The 15,581-nt window shown below is 43.2% G+C and overlaps 1 protein-coding gene across 1 annotated transcript; it reads right to left on the bottom strand.

The window, feature by feature from the left end:
• Positions 1-4,171: 4,171 nt before the first annotated feature.
• Positions 4,172-14,593, bottom strand: LOC126390608 (reticulon-3-like). The gene is made up of 7 exons (XM_050044988.1): positions 14,417-14,593; positions 11,856-12,006; positions 11,268-11,324; positions 9,849-9,987; positions 5,023-5,092; positions 4,900-4,946; positions 4,172-4,234 (listed from the first exon to the last, which is right to left on the bottom strand). Exons 1-7 carry the CDS (start codon positions 14,505-14,507, stop codon positions 4,172-4,174), a joined length of 618 nt encoding a protein of 205 aa, XP_049900945.1. The 5' UTR covers positions 14,508-14,593.
• Between the last annotated feature and the right edge of the window lie 988 nt (positions 14,594-15,581).

Here is a 15,581-nt window from a genome sequence, read left to right as displayed (position 1 = left end):
TATAAGTACTGAATATAAGAATTGAGTATACTGAATATAAGTACTGAGTATACTGAATATAAGTACTGAGTATACTGGCTATAAGTACTGAATATAAGAACTGAGTATACTGAATATAAGAACTGAGTATACTGAGTATAAGTACTGAATATAAGAACTGAGTATACTTAGTATAAGTACTGAGTATACTGAGTATAAGTACTGAGTATACTGACTATAAGTACTGAATATAAGAACTGAGTATACTGAATATAAGAACTGAGTATACTGAATATAAGTACTGAGTATACTGAGTGTGACGACCCCTCCACTCCTCTGTGTGGTGCTGCCGTACTGTGTGCTGTTGTCTTCTGGCAGGTTCTGGTCCGAGGTGGGGTCGTCGTCATCAGGTGATGAGCTGCACCTGGGCCCAGTGATGTCCTCTACAATATATCCCTCCTTCCTCAGATTCCTCGTGTCTGCCGCTGTACCTCCACATGCGTTCCATCCGTGGGGCACGGTGCTCCTACACAGCTGGTCGCTGAAATGGACCTTTTTGCCTTCTTTTGTTTTACTTTAATTAATAAACTAAGCGCTATTTGGCACTGATCCCGTCTCTGCTCTCGTTTCTGGTTGTGACCTCAGAGCCGGGTCGTAACAGATGGGGGCTCGTCAGTTTTATGAATGAAGCCGGGTGTGATTGTAGCGTGACGTGACGTCAGCGCACAGCTGTTGTGTGTAACACCAGCGTTGGCTGCTGGAGGGCTGCTCATGTGAACAATTGATCCAGATTGCAGAGTATTTTAACTTTGATGTTGGTGATAAGAGGATGAAAGAACACATAAAAAACATTATCAGAGCTAATCTGACTGACTGGGGTTTTTTCAGCCCTAATACACATGTTGCTGGACCTGTGGACAGCATTGAGGTGTCTGGCTGTGGCGAGGCTAGTTTGTCTTTTGAGCAGAGGAGGGAATTGTTGCTCCTGCAGACAGAGATGGAGACGTTAGCAGTGGAGAAGCTGAGGAGAGAGGCTGAGCTTAAGAGGCTTGAGATGGAAGAGCGGAGGTTGAGTGCTTAAGAGGCTTGAGATGGAAGAGCGGAGGTTGAGTCTGCATACTGGTGGTCCTGTTCATGCCTCTGGCTCTGCTGGTGGATCCTTTTCTTCATTTGATGTTGCCAGTAATCTGCGGTTAGTTCCTCAGTTTGGTGAATGGTGCCCAGATACTTTTTTCTCTTTGTTTGAACATGTGGCTGAGAGCAGGGGTTGGTCTGATTCTGAACATACCCGTTTGTTACAGTGTGTGTTAACAGGTAAAGCTCAGGAGGCCTATTCAGCCCTGTCAGTGGCTGAAAGCAAGGTTTATTTGAGAGTCAAAGAGGCTGTGTTGAAAGCCTTAGTTCCTGAGGCCTACCGCCAGAAGTTCAGCTCCTGGGAGAAGTCTGGTAAGCAGAGTCACAGAAGTTCAGCTCCTGGGAGAAGTCTGGTAAGCAGAGTCACGTTGAGTTTGCCAGGGATTTGGTCACCTTTTTCAGCCGGTGGTGCACTGCTTTAGGAGTCAGTACCTTTGATGCCTTATGTGATTTGGTTGTTTTGGAGCAATTTAAAAATTCTGTACCCAGTCACATTGCAGTTTACATCAGCGAGCACAAAGTGAAGACTGCAGCTGAGGCCGCTGCACTGGCTGATGACTATGTGCTGACCCACCGTGGTGAGTTCAAGGCTCCTGAGGGGGGTGGTGCCTATCATGCTGTGTGTAAGTGGGAAGAGAAACAGCGTCCACACCATGGTAAGTCTGAGTATCCTACACGGGCTCAGTCGCAGTTCAACTCTTCAAAAATTTGTCACTTCTGTAAGGGTAGAGGTCACTGGAAAGCTGATTGTCCAAAAGCTAATGCTCGTCGGGGGAATAGTGGGGGCCAGGGTACCTCTGGTGTTTGTGCTGTGTCTGTGGAGCCTGTCTCTGTTGTCTCTCTTCCTCAGCAGCTGAAGGATCATTGGGAGGCCAGTTTTTCAGATTGTGGTTCCTGAGAAGTTTCGTAGCGAGGTTCTAAAAACTTCACACAACCAGCTTGGACATCTGGGTGTACGTAAAACATATAACTACATTCTAAGATATTTCTTTTGGCCTCGTCTAAAGAGAGATGTGTCATGTTTTGTTAAATCGTATCACACATGTCAGATGACAGGAAAACCCAGTCAGGTTGTAAGTCCTGGTCCGCTTTGCCCCACTCCAGCGATTGGCCAGCCGTTTGAGCACTTAATTGTTGATTGTGTTGGTCCTCTGCCTCAGTCCAAATCTGAGGTTAAACCGTTGTCTGCAGCAGCAGCAGTTGGGGGTCAGTTTTCTGGTGGGGAGGATGATGGGGTTACAGCACCAGATGAGAGCTTGTTGCGTGGCCGGCTGAGGAATTCTGAGACACTGTGTAAACTTGAGTCAAGAGTAAAGATGCACTGCACCAGATTATAGCTTTTTAGCTAGTTTCCATTTGCAGTCCCTGAGGCAGGCAATGATGGATGATGTCGTCATTTACAGTGATACGTGGGAGGAACATCATGGATGATGTCGTCATTTACAGTGATACGTGGGAGGAACATCTGGCCCGCATCAAAAGCCTGTTCGATCGTCTGAGTGAGGCACGTCTGACGGTAAACCTGGCAAAGTGTGAGTTTGTCAGGGCCTCGGTCGTCTATCTTGGTAAGGTTGTGGGGCAGGGGAAGGTGTGTGTTGTCCAGGCTAAAGTGAGTGCCGTTAAGAAGTATCCTGTTCCCTCCACAAAGAAAGAGCTGCAGTGTTTTCTTGGTTTGGTGGGATACTACCGCAGTTTTTGCAAGAACTTTTCCACTGTGGTAGCCCCCTTGACTGATTTGTTGAAGGGGGACACCCATTTTGTTTGGTCACCCTTGTGTCAGCAGGCCTTTGAGAACATCGTCTGTTTTGTGTTCATCTCCTGTCCTTGCAGCTCCTCGCATGGATCGACCTTTTACACTGCATGTGGACGCGAGTGATGTGGGGGCGGGAGCTGTGCTGTTTCAGGCAGATGATAGAGGTGTAGATCGTCCTGTGAGTTTTTACTCAAAAAAGTTCAATTTTTTCCAGTTAAACTACTCTGTGATTGAGAAGGAGACCCTTGCGCTCATCTGGGCGCTGCAGCATTTTGATGTTTATGTGGGTTCGAGTGTTCCTCTGGTGGTGTACACTGATCACAACCCGCTAACCTTCCTACACTGACCCTAATCGCAGGTTGATGCTTTGGATGCTGTATTTATAGTCTTATTGCTTTGTCATCCACCACATCAAAGGCTCAGATAATGTCGTGGCCGATGCCTTGTCCAGAGCTCCGTGCTCTTAGGTATCTTTTGTCTGACTGTGTTAACTGCTCTGGCCTACTATTTTTCTTGTCTGTCACTCTTAAATGCTTCATCAGGCGCCGGAGTTGCTGAGTGGGCGGCTTGGTTGGTGGTTGGCTGGCGGGGAATTGCATTGCAAACGGTCAGTACAGTTTTCCATCTGGTGGTGGGATTAGTTTAGTGGTGTTCCTTTATGTTTTTGAAAATATTATATCTGGATATGTATAGGTCCGATTTGTAGATTTCATTTGTCATGTGAAGTTGATGCAAGTGAGCGGTTGTCGATTTTCCTGCTGGAAACCTCTTTTTAAGGGGGGGAGTGTGACGACCCCTCCACTCCTCTGTGTGGTGCTGCCGTACTGTGTGCTGTTGTCTTCTGGCAGGTTCTGGTCCGAGGCGGGGTGGTCGTCATCAGGTGATGAGCTGCACCTGGGTCCGGTGATGTGCTCTATAATATATCCCTCCTTCCTCAGATTCCTCGTGTCCGCCGCTGTACCTCCACACGCGTTCCATCCGTGGGGCACGGTGCTCCTACGCAGCTGAAATGGACCTTTTTGCCGTCTTTTGTTTTACTTTAATTAATAAACTAAGCGCTATTTGGCACTGATCCCCTCTCTGCTCTCGTTTCTGGTTGCGGCCTCAGAGCCCGGTCGTAACTGACTGAGTATACTGAGTTTAAGTGCTGAGTAAAAGTACTAAGGATAAGTACTGAGTATAAGTACTGAATATAAGCACTGAGTATACTGAGTACAAGTACTGAGTACAAGTACTGAGTATACTGAGTACAAGTACTGGGTACGAGAACACAGTGGAAGTACATTGATACGTTCTAAAGTGAACTTACTTCAGCAGCGTCTTGTCCAGTCTGAACTGTAACACCTCGATGGTCCGATCGATCTGCGTCTGAACATACACACACACATACACACACACACACACACACACACACACACACACACACACGTTAAAAGATCTTCAGTTTGATGTCTGAACACAAACAGGAAACAGGAAGTGGAGTGAGACACCAGTTTATGAGGAACGCCTGTTGAAGATATTTCGTCCCCCTAATGAAGGTAAACGAATGTTAAAGGACCAGTTCAGTGTTCCCTAGTTCACACTAGTTCACACAAAATGAAGGTCACATGACATCATCAGGAAATATGTCATTCAGAACATCCGAACAGAACACATTATCGCAGCATACACTTAAATACTGGAATATTAGTGTGCAGCAGATTCTGTCCAATCAGAGCTGCCCACAGGGGGGACATCTGGTCTACTACCCAATCAAACCCAAAACAGATGTAACGTATACATCCACCATGGAAAATAGTTCCAGGATGAAAGACGACCATGGGTCCGACGTACTGTCGGTTTTTTTGCCGGTGAACACTGACGGTTAAAGGTGTGTGTTTCAACTGAGCATTTCTTTAAAGGTGCAGTTTGTCAAATATTAGAATGCTAAAGTTTGGCAACCTGCGTCGGAGACGACCCCGACAGAACAGGTGAACAGGAAGAAGAACGTTATCTGAAGCATGTAAAAACGTTGGTGAGGTTCTTTAATGTACCTTATTCTTCTGGTAGATCAGCGGCGTGGTGAAGACGATGATGTCAGCTGAAACAGGAGAAAAAGTCATAAACATTTTGTTCTTTGAATTTAAATCAACAACGAAGAAAGAACAAAAACTCACCGAGGATGAGGATGGTGACACCGTTAAAGATGGCGCCAACATACGTCATCATCCACATGACAGCAGCCAGCTGAAACATAAAGAGAACACAGAGCTGAAACATGTAGATAACACACAGCTGAAACATGTAGAGAACACATGGCTGAAACATGTAGAGAACACACAGCTGAAACATGAGAACACATGGCTGAAACATGTAGAGAACACACAGCTGAAACATGTAGAGAACACATGGCATTAACATGTAAGATAAAATTTAAGATGAGATAAACTTTATTGTCCCAAGCGGGAAATTTGTTTTGGGCACATAGTGCAACATTACTACATAGCAGTTACAACCATCATATACAAACAAGACACATAGAAGACAACCACGTAGTATTCAAGGCGCAGATTTGAATAACATAATAGTGCAATTAGGACTACTGGATGAAATAAATACATCAACTTTATCATATCGTGTAGGGCTAAAAGAATAAAGCTCCTTAAGGTTGCACTAGCCCAGGAGGTAATCATAAGAGAACACACAGCTGAAACATGTAGAGAACAGCTGAAACATGTAGAGAACACACAGCTGAAACATGTGGAGAAAACACAGCTGAAACATGTGGAGAAAACGAAGCTGTAACATGTAGAGAACACACAGCTCAAACATGTGGAGAAAACACAGCTCAATCATGTAGAGAACACACAGCTGAAACATGTGGAGAAAACACAGCTGAAACACGTAGAGAACACACAGCTGAAACATGTAGAGAACACACAGCTCAAACATGTGGAGAAAACACAGCTGAAACATGTAGAGAACACACAGCTGAAACATGTAGAGAATACACAGCTGAAACATGTAGAGAACAACTGAAACATGTAGAGAACACACAGCTCAAACATGTGGAGAACAACTGAAACATGTAGAGAACACATAACTGGAACATGTAGAGAACACATCTGGAACATGTAGAGAACACACATCTGAATTATGTAGAGAACAAACAGCTGAAACATGTAGAGAAAAGCTGAAGGATGTAGAGAACACACAGCTGAAACATGTAGAGAACACACAGCTGAAACGTGGAGAAAACACAGCTGAAACATGTAGAGAACACACAGCTGAAACATGTAGAGAACACACAGCTGAAACATGTAGAGAACAACTGAAACATGTAGAGAACACACAGCTGGAACATGTAGAGAAAAGCTGAAAGATGTAGAGAACACAGCTGAAAGATGTAGAGAACACACATCTGAATTATGTCGAGAACACACAGCTGAAACATGTAGAGAACAACTGAAACATGTAGAGAACACACAGCTGAAACATGTAGAGAACACACATCTGAATTATGTGGAGAAAACACAGCTGAAACATGTAGAGAACAACTGAAACATGTAGAGAACACACAGCTGGAACATGTTGAGAAAAGCTGAAAGATGTAAAGAACACACAGCTGAAACATGTGGAGTACTGAAACATGTAGAGAACACACAGCTGGAACATGTAGAGAAAAGCTGAAAGATGTAGAGAACACACAGCTGAAACATGTGGAGTACTGAAACATGTAGAGAACAGCGGAAACATGTAGAGAACAGCTGAAACATGTAGTGAACACACATCTGGAAAACATAAAGAATGGCTGAAACATGTAGAGAACACACATCTGAAACATGTAGAAAACACACAGCTGAAACATGTAGAAAACACACAGCTGAAACATGTAGAGAACACACATCTGAATTATGTAGAGAACACACAGCTGAAACATGTAGAGAACACACATCTGGAACAGAAAACACACAGCTGAAACATGTAGAAAACACACAGCTGAAACATGTAGAGAACACACATGTGAATTATGTAGAGAACACACAGCTAGAACATATAGAGAACACACATCTGGAACATTTAGAAAATGGCTGAAACATGTAGAGAACAACTGAAACATGTAGAGAACACACATCTGGAACATTTAGAAAATGGCTGAAACATGTAGAAAACACACAGCTGAAACATGTAGAGAACACACATCTGAATTATGTAGAGAACACACAGCTAGAACATGTAGAGAACACACATCTGGAACATTTAGAAAATGGCTGAAACATGTAGAGAACAACTGCAACATGTAGAGAACACCCATCTGAATTATGTAGAGAACACACAGCTCAAACATGTAGAGAACAGCTGAAACATGTAGAGAACACACAGCTCAAACATGTGGAGAAAACACAGCTGAAACATGTAGAAAACACACAGCTGAAACATGTAGAGAACAGCTGAAACATGTAGAGAATGCATATCTGGAACATGTAGAGAATGGCTGAAACATGTAGAGAACACATGGCTGAAACATGTAGAGAACACACATCTGAAACATGTAGAGAACACACAGCTGAAACATGTAGAGAACAACTGAAACATGTAGAGAACACACAGCTCAAACATGTGGAGAAAACACAACTGAAACATGTAGAGAACAGCTGAAACATGTAGAGAATAGCTGAAACATGTAGAGAACACACAGCTGAAACATGTAGAGAAAACACAGCTGAAACATGGAGAGAACAGCTGAAACATGTAGATAACAGCTGTAACATGTTGAGAACCGCTGAAACATGTAGAGAATACACATCTGGAACGTGTAGAGAACAGCTGAAACATGTGGAGAGCACAAAACTGAGACATGTAGAGAACAGCTGAAACATGTAGAGAACACACATCTGGAACATTTTGAAAATGGCTGAAACATGTAGAGAACACACAGCTGAAACATGTAGAGAACACACAGCTGAAACATACAGAGAACACACAGCTGAAACATGTAGAGAACAGCTGAAACATGTAGAGAACACACATCTGAAACATGAAGAGAACACACAGCTGAAACATTTATAGAACAACTGAAACATTTAGAGAACACACAGCTGAAACATGTAGAGAACAGCTGAAACATGTAGAGAACACACAGCTGAAACATGTAGAGAACAGCTGAAACATGTAGAGAACACACATCTGGATATTCTGTCTTTTTTAGTCTTTAAGATTATACTTGAATGGAAATTGAGCCTTGATCTTATTGTGCTTTTTTCCTGTCTCATCTGTGTGGCAATTTGTGTTGCTTGTCAGCTCCTCCCATGGCATGTGCCTGTAATTGAAGACACTCCCTCTCATCATAGAGCTCACCTGTGTGTCTTATAAAATGTTTGGTAGCTCAGTGTCTTGTAAAACCCTGATGAAGACGGTCTAGTCGAAACGTTGGTACTTGAATAAAAGAAAGTATTTTTGCATCGAGTCTTAGAGTGTGCGCCTGACATCTTTTTTCAAGTTTGTATTTTTTCGTCAACGGTCAGCACCTCTCCAACCTTGGTGTGCGCTCCTCCTCTCCATTCATTCTCTACAGTTTCAGCCATGTGTTCTCTACATGTTTCAGCTGTCCTCTACATGTTTCAGCGGTTCTCTACATGTTTCAGCTGTTCTCTACATGTTTCAGCGGTTCTCTACATGTTTCAGCTGTTCTCTACACGTTTCAGCGGTTCTCTACATGTTTCAGCTGTTCTCTACATGTTTCAGCCATGTGTTCTCTACATGTTTCAGCTGTTCTCTTCATGTTTCAGCTGTGTGTTCTCTACAGATTCAGCCATGTGTTGTATACATGTTTCAGCTGTTCTCTACACGTTTCAGCGGTTCTCTACATGTTTCAGCTGTTCTCTCCATGTTTCAGCCATGTGTTCTCTACATGTTTCAGCTGTTCTCTACATGTTTCAGATGTATGTTCTCTACATGTTTCAGCTGTGCTCTCTACATGTTTCAGCCATGTGTTCTCTACATATTTCAGCTGTTCTCTACATGTTTCAGCTGTTCTCTGCATGTTTCAGCCATGTGCTCTCTACATGTCTCTGCTGTTCTCTACATGTTTCAGCTGTTCTCTACACGTTTCAGCGGTTCTCTACATGTTTCAGCTGTTCTCTACATGTTTCAGATGTATGTTCTCTACATGTTTCAGCTGTGCTCTCTACATGTTTCAGCCATGTGTTCTCTACATATTTCAGCTGTTCTCTACATGTTTCAGCTGTTCTCTGCATGTTTCAGCCATGTGCTCTCTACATGTCTCTGCTGTTCTCTACATGTTTCAGCTGTTCTCTACATGTTTCAGAAGTGTGTTATCTACATGTAACACAGCTGAAACATGAAGAGAACAGCTGAAACATGTAGAGAGCACATGGCTGAAACATGTAGAGAACAGCTGAAACATGAAGAGAACACACATCTGAAACATGAAGAGAACAGCTGAAACATGTAGAGAACACATGGCTGAAACATGTAGAGAACAGCTGAAACATGTAGAGAACCGCTGAAACGTGTAGAGAACAGCTGAAACATGTAGAGAACACACAGCTGAAACATGTAGAGAACAGCTGAAACATGTAGAAAACACATGCTGAAACCTGTAGAGTACACCGGAAACATGTAAAGAACACATGGCTGAAACATGTAGAGAACAGCTGAAACATGTAAAGAACACATGGCTGAAACATGTAGAGAACACATGCTGAAACATGTAGAGAACACCTGAAACATGTAGAGAACACCTGAAACATGTAAAGAACACGTGGCTGAAACATGTAGAGAACCGCTGAAACATGTAGAGAGTAGCTGAAACATGTAGAGAACACATGCTGAAACATGTAGAGAACACATGCTGAAACAAGTAGAGAATAGCTGAAACATGTAGAGACCACATGGCTGAAACAGTAGTCTTCCTGCCTGGAGGACGTGAATAGACGTTAGCATTAGCCACTCTGCTAACTTCCTGTAATAGAAGACTGACCTTCAGAGAGTCAACCAGGTCTTGGACCAGCAACAGCTTCCTGCTCTGACTGCTGAACCAGTTAAGTTGGATCAGGAACTGGTCAGCCAGCAGTCGGACTGACTCTGATGACACCGAGATGTCCCTGTCCAACAGAGACCTGACGGAGGAGGACAGACAAGGTCAGAGGACAGAATAGTTTTTCCTTATCCGCTGCGAGGGTCATAAGGACAGAGGGATGTCGTATGCTGTAAAGCCCTGTGAGGCAAATTGTGATTTGTGATATTGGGCTTTATAAATAAAATTGAATTGAATTGAAATTGAATAGGATGGAAGACAAAGACAGAGGTTTGAGGAGGGCAAAAGAGGACAGAGGACAATAAGGTGGACAGGGGACACGGAGGAGGACAGAGGAGGAGAACAAACAAGGTCAGACGCCGGAGGAGGAGTACTGTGGGAATTATTTAGGAATCTGTATTGGGGGGCAATTCTTCACACCTTGAGGTCATGCTCTTACAGTTCTTAGGGGGAAGTTTCCTGTNACCTGGGTTCAGAGCTTTGGATTGGTATAAAGGTTTGCACATTCTGAAGGTTGTCAGAGAACCCTGCTACTCTCTTCGTGCGCACGTAATAAAGAAACTTGATTCCTCACACCGAGTCCATCACTTCTTCAGAGAGGAGAATTTCCCTCACAGTACAGAGGACAGAATATGACGAAGGAACATAAATCAGCTCAGAAGGAGGACCGAGGACACAGAGGAGGACAGAGGACACAAAGGACACAGAGGAGGACAGAGGACACAGAGGAATACAGAAGGCACAGACACATACAGGGTGCACAGAGGACACAGAGGAGGACAGAGGACACAGAGGAGGGCAGAGAACACAGAGGAATACCGAAGGCACATAGGACACAGAGGAGGAAAGGGGACACAGAGGATGACAGAGGACACAGAGGGCACAGAGGAGGACAGGAGACACAGAGAACACAGAGGGCACAGAGGACACAGAGAACACAGAGGAGGACAGAGGACACAGACAACACAGAGGGCACAGAGGAGGACAGAGGAGGACAGAGGACACAGAGAACACAGAGGGCACAGAGGACACAGATTAGGACACAGAGGACACAGATGAGGACACAGATGAGAGCACAGAGGACACAGAGAACACAGAGGGCACAGAGGGCACCGAGGACACAGATTAGGACACAGAGGACACAGATTAGGACACAGATTAGGACACAGAGGACACAGATTAGGACACAGAGGATACAGATGAGGACACAGATGAGAGCACAGAGGACACAGAGGACACAGAGAACACAGAGGGCACAGAGGACACAGATTAGGACACAGAGGAAACAGATTAGGACACAGAGGACACAGATGAGGACACAGAGGACACAGAGAACACAGACGACACAGAAGAGGTTCATACCTGAATGGATGTCCTTCATCAGATTTCTGGATGGCCTGAATCACTGATTTATAAACCCTATATACAGGAAGCAGACACCTGTTAGGATGACATCATTTCCTGTTTCCATGTTTGGATTTTTATCAAATCATCATCATCATCATCATCATCATTACATCATCATCATCATCACCACCACCATCATCATCATCATTATATCATCATCATCACCACCACTATCATCATCATCATCATCACCATCATAACCACCACCACGACCATCATCATCACCATCATCACTACCATCATCATCATCATCATTATCACCATCATCACCATCACCATCACCATCATCATCACCACCACCACCACCACCACCACCACTACCATTGTCATCATCATCATCATCATCATCATCATCATCATCACCATCATCATCATCATCATCCTTATCATTTCTTTAAACCTGATTATTAAACATTATCATTGTGGACCACCAACACCCTTTAGTGCATCATTGGAAACACTGGTGTGTGTGTGTGTGTGTGTGTGTATGTGTATGTGTGTGTGTGTGTGATTGGTCTCTGACAGACCAGGTGACGCCCTCACCTGAAGGTGATAGTGACACAGAGGAATGCCAGCAGCAGGTAGGACACCACACTGATGACAGATAGCGTTGCCACAGAGACGAGAACCAGCAGCGATAGGCTGAACGCTGCTGCCGACTTTTTCAGTTCCTTCCAGTGGATGAGCTGTAAGGCTACAGAGGGGGAGGGGCTTATTAATACTTTATACATATTCATTATATCTTTCTGTGTCCTCTGCTGTGATGTCATCAGTTATGATGTGTTTTCACTGTGTGAGAAAAAGGGGGCATGGACTGAAAGTGTGAAACACGTCCTCTCTACTGCTCCTCTGTCCCCAGGCGCTCCCCAGGGTTCATGTCTTGATCCTCTGCTGTTCAACCTCCACATCAATCATCAGAGTCTCCGCCTTCACCTTCCAAATCTACATCTCCACTAAATCCAGTCCAAACTGACCTCATCCAGTCCAAACTGACCTCATCCAGTCCAAACTGACTTCATCCGGTTCAAACTGACTTCATCCGGACCAAACTGAGCTCAACCAGTCCAAACTGATCTCATCCAGTCCAATCTGACCTCATCCAATCCAAAGTGACCAGACACAGAATCTGAACTTCCTGTCAGGGGTTCAAACACACAACGGAATGGAGGTCTGATCTCAGTCACCACCATGTTCCTGCTCTTATAACAATGACCCTTCTGTCACTGCACTTTAATCCAGGTCACCTGGCACTGACCTCAGGTCAGAGGTGGGTTTTATTACCAAAGACACACACTGTGTCCGTGTGGACAAAACAGACCCAGGATCAGTCCTCTCAGCTGCAGTTTAATCAGGGTTCACACGCTGAGCTGAATAATCAGAGTCAGCTGAGCAAGTTAGCTCACAGCACAACAATACAGCTTTGTCTCTGTGCTAACACTAAGCTAACACTGAGCTAACACTGACCTAACACTGAGCTCTAGAATCACTATGCACTTTAAATAAGATGCATCCATGTACACTTGCATACATTCATGCTCTTGTTTGTTGTCTGTCTGCGTGCTTGTAAATATGTGCTCATATTTTAAGTTTTTATACATGTCTTCTGTGAAGCACATTGTATTGCTTTCTGTATGAAATGCATTTTATAAATAAATCTTCTTCTTCTTCTTCTTCTTCTAACACTGTGCTAACACTGAGCTTTTTTTCCCCTGTTAAAGGAGTTTTTTGGGGGGAGTTTTTCCTGATCAACTGTGAGGGTCCAAACAACAGAGGACAGAGGGACAGAGGATAGAGGACAGAGGGATAGAGGCCAGAGGGACAGAGGATAGAGAACAGAGGGATAGAGGACAGAGAGATAGAGGACAGAGGGACAGAGGGACAGAGGATAGAGGACAGAGGGACAGAGGGATAGAGGACAGAGGGACAGAGGATAGAGAACAGAGGGACAGAGGGATAGAGGACAGAGGGATAGAGGACAGAGGGACAGAGGACAGAGGGATAGAGGACAGAGGGATAGAGGACAGCGGGACAGAGGGATAGAGGACAGAGGGATAGAGGGACAGAGGATAGAGGACAGAGGGATAGAGGACAGAGGGACAGAGGGATAGAGGACAGAGGGATAGAGGGACAGAGGATAGTGGACAGAGGGACAGAGGGATAGAGGACAGAGGGATAGAGGGACAGAGGGATAGAGGACAGAGGGATAGAGAGATAGAGGACAGAGGGATAGAGGACAGAGGACAGAGGGGCAGAGGACAGAGGGCTAGAGGACAGAGGAACAGAGGGGCAGAGGACAGAGGGATAGAAGACAGAGGAACAGAGGGGCAGAGGACAGAGGGATAGAGGACAGAGGGGCAGATGACAGAGGGGCAGAGGACAGAGGGGCAGAGGACAGAGGGATAGAGGACAGAGGGGCAGATGACAGAGGGGCAGAGGACAGAGGGATAGAGGACAGAGGGACAGAGGGATGTCATCTGCTGTAAAGCTTTTGAAGCAAACTGTGATTTGTGATTTTGGGGTTTATAAATAAAAGTGAACTGAAAACTGAATGCTAGTTTTATACACTGTGATTACAGTTAGTTGGTGTTTAAATGATCTACATGTGTCCGGCAGCTGTTTGATTAAAAGACAAACACCACAGAGCTCTATGAAATCAATCACTAGTTTTTTTTATAGTAAATTATGTCAATCACTAGTTTCTACAGTAAATCTTAAATAAACTCTGTTTGATTTAGAGACAAATACCTGACAGCTACTTAGCTCACTGAGCAGCTGATCCATCTGATAATCAATAAAGTCTCTTTGCTCAGCTGTGTGTCATTCAGATTCAGATTCAGATTCAGAATACTTTATTAATCCCCGGGGGGAAATTGTTTTTGTTCCAATGCTCCGTGCAAAGTAGAAATAGAAATACAGCATGAATGGAAACAAGAGATAAAGATGAAGATATAAATAAGATACTAAAATAGACAATGAAATAAATAAAATAAATATTAAAGTAGACATTAAAATAAAATAAAATAAAATAAAATATTAAAGTAGACATTAGAATGTCTACTTTAATATTTTATTTTATTTTATTTTGTTGAACAGGTGAGTCTCACCTGAGTGTGTGAGGTCCCTGAGTGAGGAAGAAGAGTTGTTGCATGATGATGATGAAGAGTCAGAGCGGCTGCTGCTGGTTGAGTCAGCCATTTTTCTTCTTCCTCTTCTTCTTCTGTGTGCAGAACTGAAGTTTCTCTGCAGGTTTGAACCTCTCAGTCTGAGCTGCTTATAATGGACAAGATGATGACATCACAACTCAAGGCGGGGCTTCCACCAAGGGGCGTATCCACATGTAAGAGAGTCCCAGAGAGGCTGGGGTGCAGACTTCAGCAGACTTCACTCATTTAATAACCCACAATTCATTGCAATATGGACATGACATTGTGGGTTTTTGAACTGCCAAAAATGAAGTGTAATTGTGTAAAATAGTTATTGATAGTTAGGTCTATTAAAATGTTATTTGAATTGTGAAGGCCAGAAATAACCACAGCATGATACAGAGATATGTATACGTACAGGCTGTGCAGTGAAACAGGCAAAAAAGTGCTGAAAAACAACAAAAGAAGGTTTCTAATGTCAGTAATACCCAATTTAAGGAGTTATAGTCCTGATTTACAAACATCTGTTTTTGAACACGTGCAGCCTGTATGTTATATACGTTATATGATATATATTATATGTTATTATGTTATGTGTTATATATGTTATATGATATATGTTACATATGTTATATGATACTTGTTATTATGTTATGTGTTATATACATTATATGATATATGTTATTATGTTATGTGTTATATATGTTATATGATATATGTTATATGTTATTATATTATGTGTTATATACGTTATATGATATGTTATATGTTATTATGTTATGTGTTATATGTTATATATGTTATTATGTTGTGTTATATATGTTATATGATATATGTTATATGTTATATTATGTGTTATATACGTTATATGTTATTGCTATGTGTTATATATGTTATATGTTATTATGTTATGTGTTATATACACTATCTGAATTCTCAGAGTTTTTATCCAGTTTAGTTCTTAAATCAGATAAAGTTATTATTGTAGGCGATTTTAACATTCATGTCGACGTTGATAATGACTCCCTGGCTACCGCGTTTATCTCATTATTAGACTCCATTGGCTTCAGTCAGGGTGTACATGAACCCACTCACTGTTTTAACCATACCCTCGATCTAGTTCTGA

This window comes from Epinephelus moara, chromosome 5 (genome assembly GCF_006386435.1).
Source record: "Epinephelus moara isolate mb chromosome 5, YSFRI_EMoa_1.0, whole genome shotgun sequence".
NCBI lineage: Eukaryota > Metazoa > Chordata > Actinopteri > Perciformes > Serranidae > Epinephelus > Epinephelus moara.
The sequence above is the reverse complement of the archived record's forward strand: the minus strand, read 5'-3'. Positions and strand labels throughout refer to the sequence as shown.